Raw genomic sequence first — 20004 nt, forward strand, 5'->3', positions numbered from 1 at the left:
TGCCACCTTCAAAAGATGGATCAAGTTTGGGAATCTCCCTAACATCCTCAGCTGTCAAGACTGAAGCAAAGAATTCATTTAGTTTCTCTGTGATGACTTTATCGTCTTTAAGTGCTCCTCTTGTATCTCGATCGTCCAGGCTAGCCCTGCAAAGGCAGAAAGCAGGGAGGGCTCGGGTCGGACCCATGTCAAGCGGCTCGACTCGAGCTGGCCTGGGGGTATCCCATTTTCCCTTTGGGAAAATACGGCCACCCGACTGACTGTGCTTCAGAGGCACGACTTTTTTGGAGCTCCCCTTTAAGCTGGGGAGCAGCCTGCGTCAGCGCTACCCGAGCCTGCTCCCGCCTGCTGCTGGTGGCGGTGAGTATTGGCCCCACTCTCCCTACCCCTAGAGCCAAACTCTGGCCAGATCCTTTCCCCCCCCCCTTGCCCACCTCGTGGCTGGAGGCCCCCCACGAGCTAGGGAGTCAGGGCGGGGGCGGCCCCCTGCGGGGCACCGTCCCTGAGAGCGGGAGGAAAACAGCATCGGCACGTGAGGGGGCTGCCCGTGTTGTGTGGTGACGTAGTCGGCGGGGCGGGGTTACACACACTGATGCCCCCCCCGGCGTGTGTTGCTGGGGGAGGTGAGAAAACGGGACGCGTCACGCCGACCCCCAACATCACAGCTTCAGCCCACCCCGGCCGGCGCTGCGCGCGGCGCCTGGCCCCGCCGGGTCGAGGCAGCCAGAGGGGCCGCGCTCGGCGCGCTGGGCTGGCGGGTACGTCGCACCGCTGAGGCGCCCACTCTGCACATGCGCTGCAGGGGGGAAAGCCGCGCTCAGAACCGTTCCTCGGCGTCCGCATGTGTCTGAGAAACGCCGGCGGGTGGGGCGGGGGCAGGTGATCGCGCCTCCCTGAGGAATGTGCCCCGCCCCCCAGTCCCACGTACATCTCCCTCCCTTCACCCAGCTGGTTGTGTCCCTCCCTCAGTGCGCATGCCCGCTGTCCTCTGTGGGCGCCTCCAATCCTTCCACCTCCAGTGGCGGCCGTGAATGGTTTTGCCCGCCACTGCGACACCCCGGCGGGCAAAACCATTCATGCAACGTTGGGGGCTGTGTTAGCGCCTGCGGCTCTATAACCCTGCCTTCCGCGAGAGGGCTTCCGTCGCCCCTGAGAGTTTTTGACTCTGCGGTAGAAGGCTCATTTACTGCCATTATGTCGGTTTGGAGTTGTCTATCCGCCTCCCCCACCCCATCCCTCGCCAATGGACAGTAGCTGGTTTATCCCAAGATGGCGGCGGTTCCGGAGCTGCCGTAAAGCACAGTTCCGGGCTAAGCCGGCCCACGTGGGAGTGAGCCGGACTCGGGGTCTCCTGTAGCGTGGCCCCCCAGCACTGTGCAGAGCGCGCGCGCGCGCCGCAGCACCCGCTTCCGAGCCATGGTGAGTAACGGCCACGGAGGGGGGAGGGGAAAGAGTATGAAACCTACCTCGCGGGGAAGGGGCGCGCGCTGTATCACTCGCTCCCCTCCCCCGTCCGCACTTTGCCCCAGGGCGCTGTGAGGAAAAAACCTTCCCCAGGGGACCACGCGTCATGGCCGCCGAGTCCGCAGGGAGGGCGGAGCGCCCCGCGCCTGGTGTGAGCCGGCGTTAACTCTGGAGCCTAATGGTGGTTGTGGCCACTTAACGGCATAATGCTGGGGTGGGGGTTGGCCTCTGCTGGGGATTAGAAGGAACTGCTGAGGAAGACCAGTGTCTTAGATTAGTTGTTGTCTGTCAGGTCATGCCTAAGACCCATCACCACCGAGCCTGCATTGTGCTAGATGCTGTACAGACACAGAGTAGCAGCCACGCCTTGCCCCTAAGTGCTCACAGTCCAAGTAGCCAAGACAGACACAAGGTGGAGGAAGGGGTATATGTACAATCAAGTATAGTTATCCCCAAGTATTCAAAAATCATCAAGCAGGCCTAAAAATCATCAGACTTTTTTTTTAAAAAAATCGTTTGGGGATCTTTTAATTACATTCTTGTTTCTGAGCATCTGGCTTATATTTGCTTCAGAAGTTCAGTTGTTTTTCTACATCCACGAAAACTAGACATTCAGAGGATTTTCTAATGACCGCTGAGATTCTCAGATAATCCTTTGGCTGCTGGAGAGTGCCTGTCTTTAAGAAAAACACCAGTATCTCAAGCCTTGTGCTAAAGTCAGGAGGGTTGGCAACAGTGATAAGTCACAGAGAGAAGGGAGGTGGAGAGACCCAAAGAAGAGGAAAGACTGGTAATGAAGAGAAACCAAGGGTAGAAGTAGTGGTAGCCCTAAAAGGAAGCATAACTTTCCAGTGTGATAAAATACTGAATAGATATTAACTAAAAGGTATGTTTATTACATACACACAATACTCTACCCTCTATCTCTGTGGAAACCTCCCACTGACATTAGAGGAATGTATATAAGGATGACATACAGATCTGAATCTATTTCCTGGCCCTATACAGACCATAATTATAAGTGGAATTCTGCCTTTTCCACAGAATGGGCTTTAGAGGCACACTTAATAGTTTAACTCACAAGCTATTGGGCTGCAGGAATGGGGACCTGGATGTTAAACGTTGCATTTGTACCACCATTCTCCTGGAAATTCACAATTAGCAGTAGTGACATATATGTCTGCATACTCAGTCTTGCATCTCATTTTCTGATAATTCCAGACCTAAGATTCCAAAATGCAAACAATATTAAAAGCATATCCTGGCAGCTGATACCTTCTTACACCAATGTATTCCAAATGCTGCATAACATGTTACATTATTTGATTTACATTTTAAAATTAAAAAGCAAGGTGGGGAAGGTTAAGCTTATACTGTAACTTACACAATGAAAATGTTCTTATTTTTTTTTAACATCTGAGTTCTCAATAGTAGAGCTGATTGGAAAAATGTTATATATATTTTTTTCACAGTTGTATAGAGAGCTGTAGAATATATTTCCAACAAGATAGTGCTTCAGATTGCTGAGGAATTCAGGATGCTGAGAGGCTGGGATGGTTTATTGTATGTGGTAGTGATTCAGTTGACAATTTCATTATGAATAACTGGGCTAGAAATAAATATATATATATATATATATATTTAATGGACTGTTGTCTAACGATATATGGGAAGCTACATTTGCCTGTCCTGAGGAATTTCCAGCTGTCCATTTCCCTGTTTCCCAGCTTGAACTTTCTGTCAGACATGCCCGGATGTTCAGAGTTCAGTTACTTAAGAACACCTATGAGAGCACAGCTGAAAATCATATGCTGTAATCAGTCTGTAATTCATGTTTAATGTATAATTCTACAGTACACAAATACCTATCTGCAGTTGACACTTAGAACCTGTGAAGTGTGCTTCTTTTTGATGATGCAGTGCATGTGGCAAGAACACATTTAATTTTGGTTTGCTTTTTAAGCCCAGCTGTTCAAGAGTATGTAACATTTTCTGAAATTTTATAGCAAAGAATGTGTGTATGTTCTGGGGAGGAAAGGGGTTCCTTAGAAAAGTTTTTAATATATTTTTTTATAACCAGAACATAACTTTCATTTTGCAGCCTCACAGAAGGAAGAAACCCTTTATAGAGAAAAAGAAAGCTGTAACATTTCACCTGGTACACAGAAGTCAGAGGGACCCTTTGGCAGCTGATGATACTGCACCTCAGAGAGTTCTGTTGCCTTCGCAGAAGGTAAATGCTCACTTCTATCACGGAAGCTTGGATTAGAAATTAATATTGCAGGAGAGTAAAATGATTATAAGATTTTACTATTCAGAGTCATAACTTGAGAAAAAGGGGGATGTTTTGGAAATAGGTTTTAGTTAGAAGATTGGACTGAAATTTACCACAGTGTAAGAGGCTGGATGTTTGTGTTGTTGAGAACACACTCAAATCTTTATAATTTTTTACACTCCTGTACAGGAAAGTCCTCAGCATTTTACTAAACACTTCGTAGTGAGAGAATTTTACCTAGCCAGAGGTAGTTATGGTGGACGCAAGGGAGGCGGTGTGTGCAGAACCCACCAGGGAGGTCCAGGGACAGTGTACCATTGATAAATCCTGGAATTTAGGAGCTCGAGGCTCCCAGCCTCAAAATTAAACCATGCTGCCTCTGTGTAGTGAACAGTCATAACAAATCTCTATGCACTGAATGTGTCTTTGTATAGCTTCTGTACACACAGAGATTTGTAAAAGTTTTGTAAGTAAATATTTTGCTTATGGGCACTCATGGGCTGAACACCTTGTTAAGTGTGTGTTGGATTGTTTTTAAAACAAAAGTTTAGTTGTACTACAAAACTGATCTTCTCTTATGTGTTTTTATAAAAAGGTTTCCTCCTCAGCCCTTTAGACTAAGGTTGTTTCATTTCTGTTTTTTATCTGTTTGGGTGGGGTTTTTTTTCTGTAAGATATCCTTGTTTTTCAAGGTGAGGATTCCCAGGTTATGTATTTGAGATCCATATTATTGCTAATGAATTTGAATCTGACCTAATTTATTAATCCTAATCTTGTTTACAATTTCAAGGGAGATGAGGAACAGAAGAGAGAAGAGCAGAGGAAATATGGGGTGTTTTTTGATGATGACTATGACTACTTGCAGCATCTAAAAGAAGCCTCTGGTCCCTCAGAGCTAGTCCTGTCTGATGTGTCTGGTCAACAGAACAGGATTATAGTGAGAGGGGAAGGAGAGAGAGAGGAAGAAAATCAACAAATTCCAGTAAGTATGATATTTGGTGCACTGTTGACCATTCTTGTGTTGTATCTTGCTGAGTTTAACATCCTGCAAATCCAGCTACATGTTTAAATTTAATAACCTTGTTCAACAAGTGTTCATGTGGTTATAAGTTACTTATGAAGGATTCTGTTTTTCCCAGGCACTTTTGCCTATGATCAAATAGGAAATTTGGTATGCCAAAGTATTATAATGGCAATTAATGATCCATTCGTTATTTAGAAGCTGCAAAGCACTTCATAGAATCATAGAATATCAGGGTTGGAAGGGACCTCAGGAGGTCATCTAGTCCAACCCCTTGCTCAAAGCAGGACCAATCCCCAATTAAATCATCCCAGCCAGGGCTTTGTCAAGCCTGACCTTAAAAACTTCTAAGGAAGGAGATTCTACCACCTCCCTAGGTAACGCATTCCAGTGTTTCACCACCCTCCTAGTGAAAAAGTTTTTCCTAATATCCAACCTAAACCTCCCCCACTGCAATTTGAGACCATTACTCCTTGTCCTGTCCTCTTCTACCACTGAGAATAGTCTAGAACCATCCTCTCTGGAACCACCTCTCAGGTAGTTGAAAGCAGCTATCAAATCCCCCCTCATTCTTCTCTTCTGCAGACTAAACAATCCCAGTTCCCTCAGCCTCTCCTCATAAGTCATGTGTTCCAGACCCCTAATCATTTTTGTTGTCCTTCGCTGGACTCTCTCCCAATTTATCCACATCCTTCTTGTAGTGTGGGGCCCAAAACTGGACACAGTACTCCAGATGAGGCCTCACCAATGCCGAATAGAGGGGGACGATCACGTCCCTCGATCTGCTCGCTATGCCCCTACTTATACATCCCAAAATGCCATTGGCCTTCTTGGCAACAAGGGCACACAGCTGACTCATATCCAGCTTCTCGTCCACTGTCACCTCTAGGTCCTTTTCCGCAGAACTGCTGCCTAGCCATTCGGTCCCTAGTCTGTAGCGGTGCATTGGATTCTTCCATCCTAAGTGCAGGACTCTGCACTTATCCTTATTGAACCTCATCAGATTTCTTTTGGCCCAATCCTCCAATTTGTCTAGGTCCCTCTGTATCCTATCCCTGCCCTCCAGCGTATCTACCACTCTTCCTAGTTTAGTATCATCCGCAAATTTGCTGAGAGTGCAATCCACACCATTCTCCAGATCACTTATGAAGATATTGAACAAAACCGGCCCCAGGACCGACCCCTGGGGCACTCCACTTGACACCGGCTGCCAACTAGACATGGAGCCATTGATCACTACCCGTTGAGCCCGACAATCTAGCCAACTTTCTACCCACCTTATAGTGCATTCATCCAGCCCATACTTCTTTAACTTGCTGACAAGAATACTGTGGGAGACCGTGTCAAAAGCTTTGCTAAAGTCAAGAAACAATACATCCACTGCTTTCCCTTCATCCATAGAACCAGTAATCTCATCATAGAAGGCGATTAGATTAGTCAGGCATGACCTTCCCTTGGTGAATCCATGCTGACTGTTCCTGATCACTTTCCTCTCATGTAAGTGCTTCAGGATTGATTCTTTGAGGACCTGCTCCATGATTTTTCCGGGGACTGAGGTGAGGCTGACTGGCCTGTAGTTCCCAGGATCCTCCTTCTTCCCTTTTTTAAAGATTGGCACTACATTAGCCTTTTTCCAGTCATCCGGGACTTCCCCCGTTCGCCACAAGTTTTCAAAGATAATGGCCAATGGCTCTGCAATCACAGCCGCCAATTCCTTTAGCACTCTCGGATGCAACTCGTCCGGCCCCATGGACTTGTGCACGTCCAGCTTTTCTAAATAGTCCCTAACCACCTCTTTCTCCACAGAGGGTTGGCGATCTACTCCCCATGCTGTGATGCCCAGCGCAGCAGTCTGGGAGCTGACCTTGTTAGTGAAGACAGAGGCAAAAAAAGCATTGAGTACATTAGCTTTTTCCACATCCTCTGTCACTAGGTTGCCTCCCTCATTCAGTAAGGGGCCCACACTTTCTTTGGCTTTCTTCTTGTTGCCAACATACCTGAAGAAACCCTTCTTGTTACTCTTGACATCTCTTGCTAGCTGCAGCTCCAGGTGCGATTTGGCCCTCCTGATTTCATTCCTACATGCCCGAGCAATATTTTTATACTCTTCCCTGGTCACATGTCCAACCTTCCACTTCTTGTAAGCTTCTTTTTTATGTTTAAGATCCGCTAGGATTTCACCTTTAAGCCAAGCTGGTCGCCTGCCATATTTACTATTCTTTCGACACATCGGGATGGTTTGTCCCTGTAACCTCAACAGGGATTCCTTGAAATACAGCCATACACTTATATGATTTTCATCATGACAGTGAGGGTTCTTGTGTGACCCAAAAGGGACAGGATCCCATAATAGTTGTGAGCAACTCACACTTTTTTTTCATACACTACTTTTGCATTTGTTTACAATTATTATAAAACACTCAGATGCTGTAGTAATGGATTGTGAAGAAATCTTAAATAAGTAGTTTCTAGTTTATTACTATATCAAATATTGGTAAAAAAGTAATGAAACAGAATCTGGGGAAAATACAGGTGAATACTTCCAATGTTGAGTACAGTGAAATCTTGACATTCAGTAGTGTGCCAGAACACTGTATATTACTGGTTTGGAAAGCTATTAGGTAACCCCTGACACATAGTGAAGTATGCAAGAACAGTGTACAAACTGAATCAACAATAGCTTATTTTAAGGGCCTGGGGAAGTGTGGCTCTACAGAGTTTTTCAGTATTGATGAAAACTGGCATATTTATATAAGTATATTTTGACCACATTATAAAAAGTTCCATAAAATGAATTACTTTGGAAGCACTGTTTTTAAGTTTAAAGTCTTCCACATAGAAAGGGCTTTAGAAGGGAAATCTTAAAAATGGTCTTTAGTAATGCTCATGCTATTAAGGAAGTAGAAAGTTGCTTCTGGTTATTTCCTGCACAACCATTTCCTCAGTCACATCTTGAAAGCTTTCAAACAATCTTTGTACTCAGGGAATATACGTACTAAGGGCAAAAATTCTTCATTGGTTAACTTCCATTACTTAGTCCAGTAAAGAAACAAGGTGAATGAGGTAATATATTTTATAGGACCAACTTCTGTAGGTGAAAAAGACAAGCTTTTGAGCTATACAGAGTTCTTCTCAAGTCCACTAAGAAACTTCAGACATAGTTAAAATCCTGTTTTCTCCAGGTAAGTAAGCAGTAATTTTCAAAGGTTTGTCTCTTTGTCAGAGTACTCAAAACATATGATCACTCTTGCATCTTTAAGACTATTTTAAATAACTCTTTTGTTTCCTTTTTTGTTTAAAGGCTCCCGCTATTAAGTTGCCTTCCTCAGTGTTTGCCTCAGAGTTTGAAGAGGATGTGGGACTGTTAAATAAAGCCGCTCCTGTTTCAGGTACCATACAACTCTTTACCTGTTCTTCTTTTGTGAAGCTAATGGTCCTCTTGGCGAAATTATTTTTGTTAAACATTAAGGTTGTTCATCTGTTGATTAATATGAACCTTGCATATTTGATATTCTTGTCTTGCTTCAGGTACTTCTCAATAGCAGAGAGAAGAATGTCTCCAAATTGAGGAGAACTAAAAAGTGAATCGAGATTTATTTTCCTCAGTAATTGAGTTGGTGCCTTTCTTTGGCATTATATAATAACTGGTTCTAATCCTTGGCCTTTTTATACTGTGCAGGAAACCCTAGTTGGGAAAGGAAGAAGAGAGGGAAAATCCTTCTGAGGGCTTTTTTTTTTTTTTTTAGGGATTTTGTCAGTTTTTTAATGCCCCATTCCTTTATTAGGATATGTGCATGTATATCTTTGTGCACCTGTAGAGTCCCACTGATGCAGAAGTTCATCTACATGCATCCCAGTGTAGAACTGGGGCTTCAGTCTCCAAGTTTGTCTTCCTTTAAAGGAAAGTAAATTCCATTCAGCATCCCAGTGTTTAAACTGTAGCATGATTTAAGTCTTCAGTGTTACAAAGATGCACAGTATGCTTGTGCTTGCATAATATACCTGTGTGTGCCATTCTGCTATAGCATCTATCACACGTTCTCTGCTTGGGGTTTACGAATGGGAGTTTTAATGACAACTGTGCCACAAACTGAAGTAGAGGATTAGTTTTATGTCGTGTGTGTGTGTAATTTAGAAAGTTAGTTGTTGTTGGTTTTTTTTTTAATATTGTCTGCAATGGAGGATGTATGTACTCCAAACATAGGAGAAGCAGTCATCCAAATCAGAATAAATCATGTATAATTGGTAAGAAAAGTCACATGTTATCATGTGTTCAGACTATTGGACCACACATTTGTCTGACTTCTAATGAGCAGAGTTGTTTTTAATTGAAACATTGTACGCTGTCAGATTCAACTCAGCAACTTTGCGCTGTGCTTCTAATGAATTCTTAAAAATTCTTCCCCAAAAAGGGGTTATTATCTGAGCTCAGCAAATAGCTCCATTTAGTACAAATTAGCATTTATAGTTGGGAACCCTTGTTTCAGGGTAGTGGCTTGTGGATGTGATGCCTATTTTAAAGCATTCTTTTCCATTGTAGGACCCCGTTTGGATTTTGACCCTGATATTGTTGCAGCTCTTGATGACGACTTTGACTTCAATAATCCAGATAATCTTCTCGAAGATGACTTTGTCCTAAAGGCCAATGAGCTAGGGAAAGAGGACTGGAAAGGAGAGGATAATCGGTATATGGAGCTTTGCAGAACTCTTTTTAATGTCATAACAAATAATGCAGTGTTGTCCCTAGTTTGTTTGTTTTTTTGGTTTTTTAATCTGTTTGAAACAACAGCACTAAATTTACTAAGTAAATTCCATATATTTGTGAACAGGATTGTGAGATCTAAACTGTTTCCAAACCTAACGCAATCTCAAAACACTTCCAGTATTATAGGCAGTAATATTACAGGTGGTCATTGTAGTGTGTTTATAAGACCGTGGAAAACATCTTGCTATCCATGATGCTAGAAATAATATGAAGTGAGGTATTAGCTACTGGTACCACTTCTTTCATAAGGACATGCATAGTTTTACTTGTATTAATATTCCATATTCCAGTGTTCCTTTGCTTTCTCTCTCCTGGTCCCGTTTCCTGATATATAACTAACCAGAAATGCTGCATTTGGAACACCAAGGGAACGACCAAGTGTGAAAGCATTTCTTTCTGTCCACCCTAATCAAATATTTATTGGTACATAGATTTTAACTTTGGGAGCACTTTTACTACTAAACATTTAGACTTCTTGTATCTACATGAGAAGAATTTTTTTTTTTAACTTAATTGGCATAAGTTTATGAAATGTTAAAATAACACTGGGCAGACTGAGAGGCTATACCCATTTCTGAAGTGGCTGATCTACATATATATTATACTCAGGGGCTCTGATACTGAGGATGAAGATGAGTGGGAGGATATGGATGATGAAGGAAAGGACAACAATGGTAGTGATGAAGATTATGATTCAGAGGGTCCTTTGTCAGATGATGAGGGAGTTAGTGGAAAGATGAAAGAGTTTCTTTTCATGAAAGAGGAGACCAAGAGCCGTTTCACAGAATACTCCATGACTTCATCCGTAATGAGAAGGAATGAACAGTTGACCCTGCTAGATGAGAGATTTGAGAAGGTAAGGCAACTCACTGATAAAAATGCTAAGAAGCCCTAAACATGAGAGACAGGACATTTTTAAAGCTATTTCTATGTGCTTTTTGCCCCATCCTGCTCTCCCTCACCCCAAATCCTGTAAGCCAGTGGTTTTCAAACCTTTTAGGCTGCGTACCCCTTTCTAAATAAGGTGGTCTACTGTACATCCCCATCTGAGATAGACAGAGGTGATGTTTGGGGGGGGGAGCCATGCAGGGTCACATGGACACCTCCTCTTCCCTCTCCCCCCCCCCCAATTCTGCCTGCCACTTAGCAACAGCTTCTAGAGGTTTTCAAACTATGGGGGACGTCCAGGGGGACACGGAGGAATGTTCGGGGGGGGGGGGGCGGCGGCAGCAAGTGGCTATGTCATGTGTCTTGGTCCAGCCCTGCATGGCAGGGCTCAGGGAGAGAGCACCACCTCTGCTCCCTGACTCACCTCAGTGGGCCACCCAGCCTGTCGGTTACAACCAAAAATTGTAACTCAAGACAGGGGTTACAAAAAGTTTGAAAACAGCCCCCTAATCCAGCGTTCCTCTGCCCCCACCCCAGGGAACACCCAACACCCACTACAGTTTGAAAATGTCTGATTCTCTGTCATGTATAGAAAGGACATGTACACCAATGCAACTGTGGTTTTAATTTAAAGGAGATTAAACGCTGATTAGATGTGTTATCTGCCATTACAGGATTTTTCTCGCATACCCCAGTTTGAAAACCACTGCTAAGCTGATCACGTGCATAGACCATTATGCCTGTGCAATCTCTTGCTCCTTTAATTTCATAGTGGTGGCAGATGTCTGTTCTTCTCTGAAGATATTTTGCATTACAAGAAATTGAGTTTGAGTATGAGTTTTAAATGGTTCTCATCCAATGCGTGGTTGTATTGTCTCATTCACATTAAAAGGCTGCAGGGATGTAATCCTAACTATAGATTTCCTCTTTTCCTGCCTCCAACAATTATAATAATTTCTGTTGCTATGGGGAGATGTGGAATCTCAAGCAGTAAAGGGTATATCATTTGTCAAATCACATACTTCCATCTGTAAAGTGGGGATGGTATTTTAGTCCTATGAGATGGATTTGTAAGATATGTTTTTAAAGTGCTTGGATCTAATTGTATGAAAGGTGTGGTGGATGCATGAAGTCTAACTTTTCTACTAGGCAGTGGCAGTCTATTAATTTACTTAATTGTCCCAAAAGAGAAATGATGATTAATTTGACTATATAACATTACAAGATGATTAGTTTACTGTTAGTAGTCTCATGTCAATCGGAGGTAAAGGCGAAAATCTGCTGCAGGTCTACCCTTAGCTGCTGCTGCTGCTGCTACTACTACTACTGTATTTGTTTTGTAGACTTGTTTCAAAGAATTCTATGAGGGGAGAAGGAAATTACCATTATTGTTATCGTAATGCTGAGGAGACCTATTCCTGGAGCAGGACCTCATTGTGCTAGGCACTGTAACAACACAGAACAGACAGTCTCTGCCCTGCAGAACTTTTTGTTGCATATAGTGTGAAAATGAATTTTTAATGTCAAGAGAAGCTTTTGAACAACATTGCATTTGTCTCACAAATGCAATCTAGACACACACATTCATCGTTCGTTTAGCTTTGTGTTTTTTCCTTTTTAGTTCTTTGAACAGTTTGATGACGATGAGATCGGAGCATTGGATAATGTGGAATTAGAAGGCTTTATTCACACCGACAGCACTCGGTTGCAAGAAGTCCTGAATGACTACTACAAAGAGAAAGCTAAGGAGTGTGTAGGATCACTTTTAGAGCGACTTATGTGAATCAGAACTAACTATAATTACATGTTACTAACTCTAGTTACATGTTTCAGAGTAGCAGCTGTGTTAGTTTGTATTCGCAAAAAGAAAAGGAGGACTTGTGGCACCTTAGAGACTAACCAATTTATTTGAGCTTAAGCTTTCGTGAGCTACAGCTCACTTCATCGGATGCATTCAGTGGAAAATACAGTGAGGAGATTTATATACACACAGAACATGAAAAAATGGGTGTTATACACACTGTAAGGAGAGTGATCACTTAAGATGAGCTATTACCAGCAGGAGGGCGGGGGGGAGGAGGAAGAAAACCTTTTGTAGTGATAATCAAGGTGAGCCATTTCCAGCAGTTAACAAGAAGGTCTGAGGAACAGTTGGGGGGGGAGAATAAACATGGGGAAATAGTTTTACTTTGTGTAATGACTCATCCACTCCCAGTCTTTATTCAAGCCTAAGTTAATTGTATCCAGTTTGCAAACTAATTCCAATTCAGCAGTCTTTCCTTGGAGTCTGTTTTTGAAGTTTTTTTTGTTGAAGAATTGCCACTTTTAGGTCTGTAATCGAGTGACCAAAGAGATTGAAGTGTTCTCCAACTGGTTTTTGAATGTTATAATTCTTGACGTCTGATTTGTGTCCATTTATTCTTTTATGTAGAGACTGTCCAGTTTGACCAATGTACATGGCAGAGGGGCATTGCTGGCACATGGTGGCATATATCACACTGGTAGATGTGCAGGTGAACGAGCCTCTGATAGTGTGGCTGATGTGATTAGGCCCTACGATGGTGTCCCCTGAATAGATATGTGGACACAGTTGGCAACGGGCTTTGTTGCAAGGATAGGTTCCTGGGTTAGTGGTCCTGTGGTGTGGTGTGTGTGGTTGCTGGTGAGTATTTGCTTCAGGTTGGGCGGCTGTCTGTAAGCAAGGACTGGCCTGTCTCCCAAGATTTGTGAGAATGATGGGTCGTCCTTCAGGATATGTTGTAGATCCTTGATGATGCGTTGGAGAGGTTTTAGTTGGGGGCTGAAGGTTACAGCTAGTGGCATTCTGTTATTTTCTTTGTTGGGCCTGTCCTGTAGTAGGTGACTTCTGGGAACTCTTCTGGCTCTGTCAGTCTGTTTCTTCACTTCAGCAGGTGGGTATTGTAGTTGTAAGAATGCTTGATAGAGATCTTGTAGGTGTTTGTCTTTGTCTTTAGGGTTGGAGCAAATGCGGTTGTATCGTAGAGCTTGGCTGTAGACAATGGATCGTGTGGTGTGGTCTAGGTGAAAGCTGGAGGCATGTAGGTAGGAATAGCGGTCAGTAGGTTTCCGGTATAGGGTGGTGTTTATGTGACCATCGCTTATTAGCACTGTAGTGTCCAGGAGGTGGATCTCTTGTGTGGACTGGTCCATGCTGAGGTTGATGGTGGAATGGAAATTGTTGAAATCATGGTGGAATTCCTCAAGGGTTTCTTTTCCATGGGTCCAGATGATGAAGATGTCATCAATGTAGCGCAAGTAGAGTAGGGGCATTAGGGGATGAGAGCTGAGGAAGCATTGTTCTAAGTCAGCCATAAAAATGTTGGCATACTGTGGGGCCATGCAGGTATCCATAGCAGTGCCGCTGATTTGAAGGTATATATTGTCACCAAATGTGAAATTGTGACTTTGTCCTCACCCGTAACTAAGTTCAGCCACCAAGTTTGCCGTGACATTATCGGGGATACTGTTCCTGACGGCTTGTAGTCCATCTTTGTGTGGAATGTTGGTGTAGAGGGCTTCTACATCCATAGTGGCCAGGATGGTGTTTTCAGGAAGATCACCGATGGATTGTAGTTTCCTCAGGAAGTCAGTGGTGTCTTGAAGATAGCTGGGAGTGCTGGTAGCGTAGGGCCTGAGGAGGGAGTCTACATAGCCAGACAATCCTGTTGTCAGGGTGCCAATGCCTCAGATGATGGGGCGTCCAGGATTTCCAGGTTTATGGATCTTGGGTAGCAGATAGAATACCCCTGGTCGGGGTTCCAGGGGTGTGTCTGTGCAGATTTGTTCTTGTGCTTTTTTCAGGGAGTTTCTTGAGCAAATGCTGTAGTTTCTTTTGGTAACCCTCAGTGGGATCAGAGGGTAATGGCTTGTAGAAAGTGGTGTTGGAGAGCTGCCGAGCAGCCTCTTGTTCATATTCCGACCTATTCATGATGACAACAGCACCTCTTTTATCAGCCTTTTTGATTATGAATGCATCCGATGAAGTGAGCCGTAGCTCACGAAAGCTTATGCTCAAATAAATTGGTTAGTCTCTAAGGTGCCACAAGTACTCCTTTTCCAGTTACATGTTATCTCACTTATTAAGATAAAATCTATCTAAGTTTTAATTTACTTTGGAGACAATATTTTTGTTTGTAGAATGTAATTAGTTTAGTGTTTGTAAAGTATTCATATTTTTATTTAGCAGTGGATTTCAGTTGAATTGCGTGGTGATGCAGAGTGGGTTTTTTGGTGCTTGAAGCCTTTGTTGAAAAGGGGACATAATTGTATCCCACTTAACTACAGCTAATGTTCAGAGGCCGCCTTAGCCCTTCTGATTTGCAAGGAAGTTACTGATTTGCACTGAGGTTTTCCCCTACCATGTGTCTTTCTGTTGTTGCTGTTGTAATTGACCCTGCAGCAGAGTATCTTCATCTGCTGATGTGGTACAGCAGAACCTGTTAGGTACATAGTGGAATGATTTGTGTATCATACCTAGTTGAACACTTATGACCCAATCCTTTGCATTCAGATTTGGGGGGGACGACAGTCAGCCAGCCAGCCAGCCAGTTGGTTCACTGATGTTTCCTCCTTCCTGCATTAAGGTGCGCCAAATATTCTTGACAGTAGAGGCAGCTTTCTTAGCAATCTACCTCTGACAGTGCAAATATTTAAATAGTCTGGTTATTTTGGAGATTTGTGGGATAGGGGAAAGGAAAAGAAATTCCCATGTCATATTACTGAGTGGTTTGTTTTTGTTTTGTTTAACACATGTAGGAATGTTTTTCCTGTCTTTTGGTTTTTTTTAATATAGTCACAGATTTAAATAAAAGGGGTGGAGGGAAAGGGTCAGCCCTTCATTCTTTTTTTCAGTGTTAAGAAGTTATAGTGAAATTCTTATTTTTCTTTTCCCTGACTCCCACCCTCTCTTCTTATCTTCTTTAAAAGCTGTGTGAAACCCGATGCTCTTGAACCAAGAAAGGATTTAAATTCTCCCCTTAATGAGAAGGGTGAGGAAGAAGAAGAAATCATAACTTTAGTTATTGAGGAACCCAAAGAGAAGTGGGATTGTGAATCCATTTTGAGTAAGTATGTGAGGCTCTTACCATCCCTGGAAAAAGTAAAGCAGATGGTATATTGTCTTGTTACTTATAGCAAGGTTTCTAGTTAAATAGCTTCTGCATTTCTCTGTGCTTTTGAGAGTGCATAACAGCATACATTCTCATTGAAGAAATTTGGCCAAGGGTGTATTAAGTGCACTAAAAGATAACTACTTGTCACGAGTCTTTCAAATTTAATGTATAACTTTTTTAAAAATTGCTATGTAAAATGGAGGTGGTATTTTTCAGTGTACAACCCTCCCTTATCTTCATTTTCTTTCTTGCCTTAGGTACATACTCAAACTTGTATAATCATCCAAAACTTATTGAGGAGCCAGCAAAGGTAAAATCATTAGGTTTATTTTCTATATTATATGAAGCTTACAGAAGTCTAAGCAGCAGCATGGCTTGCAGAGTCAAGACAAAGACAGTTACTTTTTTGTTGGCTATATTTGTCTTTGAGTTGACCTGCAAATGGGGTGTGGAGGTAGGAATGTTGTGTTCCATTTTGCTGCTTCATGATTTATAAAACATTTAGCAGGTGGCTTTTTTTTTTTCTTTTAGATGGGGAAGGGGGTAAGAGAGGAAGAATAATTTTTACATTGAAAATTCAAAATTTGCATAACCTGTTTTTCCTGGAGAATTAGTAAGATTATATCACAAATATCAAGAGTATGACCTGCGCGCACTTGCGAGACATCAGTTCTTTTGGAGGTGGATCTCTATTGTCCCTTTGAGGACTGAGAACACCCACCACAGTTCTGTTGTCCTCCAAGGAGTTCCCCAGCAAAATTTAAAATACATCTTGATATTTCTAAAGTTTAAAAAAAAAAAAACCTTGTTCTTTTTGAGACCTCCTCATAAAGAAGCAAAGAGGATACAATCCTAATTTTTTCCTTACTCTAGTTACCTTTAAGTAAAACTTAAATAAAAGAAGGGATGGAAAGTACTGTTAAAAATAACTTTTTACCTTTAAGGCCAACTTCTGCCACAGATAGGTACTTGTAGTTCTTGCTGAGTTTGATGGGAAATCATGTACATCTGTCTGAGGGCAGAATTTGGCTTGTGTGTTCACTATTGGAAAATTTGCAGCATTATTGGTGGTTCTATGTTATTGCTGATAAGCAAGGGTGATCCATACACCTTATAAGAAAAGCAGAGGGAAGGTGGAGGGTTAAAGACAACTAATTCATTGGCACACTGTCTGTCTGTATTTTAGTCCAAACCAATCAAAATTTCTCAGAAGAGTGGAATCCCACTGGATATCTTGCCTCAGAGAGGTCTTACGGCTAAGCAGACTGAACGCATGCAAATGATTGATCAAAGTGATCTGCCAAGAGTATCCACACAACCACGTTCCAAAAATGAGAGCAGAGAGGATCGAAAAGCTAGAAAACAAGCTATAAAGGAAGAACGAAAGGTAAAATCTAGTCTTGAATATTTTAAGACAATCCCTCAGGAAAATGTGTTCTGTTCCTCATTATTCTGTTTTTTAAAAAACATTTTTTTTAAACCAATTTATTTTGTTTCTGGGAATTATTGGGGAAAAATCCACTGGTCTTCAAGGGTTGATTTCTGTATCTTTCTGGAAAATACCATCCACTGGAAAGTTTGATTTATTTTTTTTTCCCCAAAAGTAGGAAAATGTTTTCTTGTCAATCATTCCGCAAAGATTCTCAATTTCTTTCAGTATCCTTTTTTCTCTACTTAGTTTTCGCTCTTCTATCTGCTCTTAGTTTCTCCCTCTCTGTCTTTAGTCTTTTTTTTTTTTTTTTTTTTTTTTCCCGTCCCTCTCTTGGGGCTGTTACTACAGAAAGTAAGTTCACTTCCTACTTTTAATCTTTTCTGGTACTGCCACTACCACCACCCCTGTTTCATTTATTCTGACCTTTAAAAGTTGGATCATGCCAGCTACTGGCAAAGGAAAAACAGAAGAGATATCTGAAACTGGAGTCTTTTGTTATATAAAAGTCTAACTTGCTTCAACCTAGGAAAAGAGGATGTGAAGCAGCGTGTCTTCTAAAACTTAGATATTACTCCTGGGGGAATTCTGCGTCACTGCGCAATGCAGAATTTTGTAGAAATTAATGTGCACACAGAATTTCCTTTTCCCCACAGAAATGGGCTGCAGTGCTGATAGCTGCCACCAGGGGCCCCCGCAGCTGGGCACAGCTCGCACACAGAAGACACTGCTGGGGGGAGGGAGAGGGAGCTAAATGGTTCCTGGCAGCCACAGTTCCCAGCATGCCCTGTGGGAAGGAGAGGGCAGCATGCAGGAAACTCTGCAAGCCTGGGACCGAGCATCAGGCTGTTTCTCCCTGTGGATCCCTGCAGGGTGGGAAAAGGGTGTCTGGAGAAGGGGGGGCCCCCGCTCTAGTGGGGAAGGGAGTGTGGGTATCTAGGCCAGGGACGGGGTGCGAGTATGTGGGCTGGGGGGCCCTGCAACTGGACTTGGGAGGATGGGGCTTGAGTGAATGCAGGGGGGAGGGGGGCGGGCAGAGAAACAGGAACTGGGTTGTCATAGGGGTTTCTTTAACTCTACTCCTGTGGGAAATTTTGTGTGTCTGAATTGTTACAAACATACTTGCTGACAGATATTTTGAAATAAATTACCAAAATAATTGAAACTTGGCGTGATTATATTGTGTTCTTTTGACAAATAAAATTTGGAGAATTTTTAAGTTTTTGGTGCAGAATGCCACCAGAAGTAAGATATGTGTGGCACCCTACACCAGAGGAGCTACAAAAGTACTGTGGCAGCACTGCAACTATTCTGCTGTAGTGTAGACCCTTACTTCCATCAACACAGTGGTGACTGCACTGGGGCGTAGGTTGTCTGAACTATTGAATTTTTCATACCTGTGAGCGATGTTGCTAAGTTGACCTAAGTTTTGTGTGTAGAGCAGGCCTTATTTAGCATGTTTCTGAAAGTTATTCAGATATCTCTTTCAGATTGTAAAGGTGTTGGGAGTGAATTATATACTTCTCTGCAAATCTCGAAAATAGGTTTTTAATGTGTAAGTCATTCATGTTTGCAGGAACGCAGAATGGAGAAGAAAGCCAACAAATTAGCCTTCAAGTTGGAAAAAACAAGGCAAGAAAAAGAACTGCTGAATCTGAGACAGAATGTTCAAGGGCTCAAGCTGTCATAGTGGAACTGATGACTTTCATATTGTGGGAAGTTCTTTGCGTTGTTCTTTGTGCTAGGATCTTGGGAAGATGCTGACTCTTTTAACCTTGTCCCATCATGGATAGAAGTTCATAACATGGTATTTGAATTTTTCTATAACCAGATCAAGTAGTTTACCATCTCTTTTTAAATGTAAACAGCTGAAACAATTTTTCGTTACAAATTAAAATGTACAGTAGTATTACTGTATTTTTCTGTCATGGACATAACATGGCAGCTATTTATAAACAGAGTTGCACTGGGAGTGTTTTATGGTACTTAAGTTACAGAAAAATACATATTTTCTATGCAGCCGGTTTTGTACATATTGAGAATTTTACTATTGTGATTCAAGAGATCTCAGTGCTGTTTCTGAATTAGATTTACCTATCTGAATGTGCATAAAATAATTCTTTCCCTCCCTTTACAATGGTATTTACATGCAGGCTCAGTTGGAAACCACGCTTTGGCATTAGTACGGTTCTGTATATCAAGAATATGCAGTATTTTCTCCCAAGCCCTGTCTGAAGTATCTGTTGCTGTTTGAATACTACTGTGAAGCGTATTGGAAAATCGTATTTTAAGAGAGATGTTTAGAAAACAGTTGTGAATTTAGACAACCCTTAAATTTAAATAAATTTCCATTTCATTTGGCGGGTGAAATAATTAAAGATATTTAATGGAAGATTTAGGTTGTGCATTTAAAATCAAAGTTAGCAACATTAACATCATAATTTCCTCATGAAATTAACTTGGCTGTATTGAACAGTCTCGCATACAGTGTTTGCTATAAAATATTCAAACAGTAATAAGTCAAAACTATACACAATCAGAAAAAAAGGAGTAGAGTATGCTACATGTATGTGATGCAACAAAAATTCTGTTACATTTCCTGACTTTCTGGGACCTTAACTCTGAAGCCTTAGAAGTGCACTGTGAGGGAGCTAAACTACAAATGCAAGCTGTGGTGCTGTATGGGGTCTAAATCATCCATGTCCTAGGCAGGAACCTCTTGGAGATGGGCGGTGGCTCATCCTAATCAGACACCGTAAACACCTTTGTTCTGACTCTCTAGCATTGAATCTGCATTGGCTTTGATGTTCGTCATTCTGTTGATGGCAATGGACCTATACACCTCAGAAAGGTGAACAAGCGTTGCCCCTTTATGAGCAGAAAAGGGAAGTACCTCATCTTTGTAGTTCCATAGGACCACAAAATGAACATCCGTTTATGCCGTCTTGCCATGGCAAGCTCAATGTAAAAGTCTCTGTGTATGCTGCTTATGGGTGGGAGATTCTGGTAGAATCATAACCTATTGCTAGG

At 42.3% G+C, this 20004-nt stretch overlaps 1 protein-coding gene across 1 annotated transcript; it reads left to right on the forward strand.

Moving 5' to 3' along the window:
* The first annotated feature begins 990 nt into the window (after nt 1-990).
* LTV1 (LTV1 ribosome biogenesis factor) lies at nt 991-19484 on the forward strand. Its single transcript, XM_037894919.2, has 12 exons — nt 991-1367; nt 1398-1419; nt 3566-3697; nt 4530-4721; nt 8062-8149; nt 9301-9445; nt 10135-10381; nt 12035-12162; nt 15361-15497; nt 15803-15855; nt 16732-16932; nt 18551-19484. The coding sequence occupies exons 2-12, from the start codon at nt 1417-1419 to the stop codon at nt 18662-18664; spliced, it is 1440 nt and encodes a 479-aa protein (XP_037750847.1). The 5' UTR covers nt 991-1367; nt 1398-1416; the 3' UTR covers nt 18665-19484.
* Nucleotides 19485-20004: the final 520 nt, after the last annotated feature.

The sequence above is a fragment of the Chelonia mydas genome, chromosome 3, assembly GCF_015237465.2.
Source record: "Chelonia mydas isolate rCheMyd1 chromosome 3, rCheMyd1.pri.v2, whole genome shotgun sequence".
Classification (NCBI taxonomy): Eukaryota; Metazoa; Chordata; order Testudines; family Cheloniidae; genus Chelonia; species Chelonia mydas.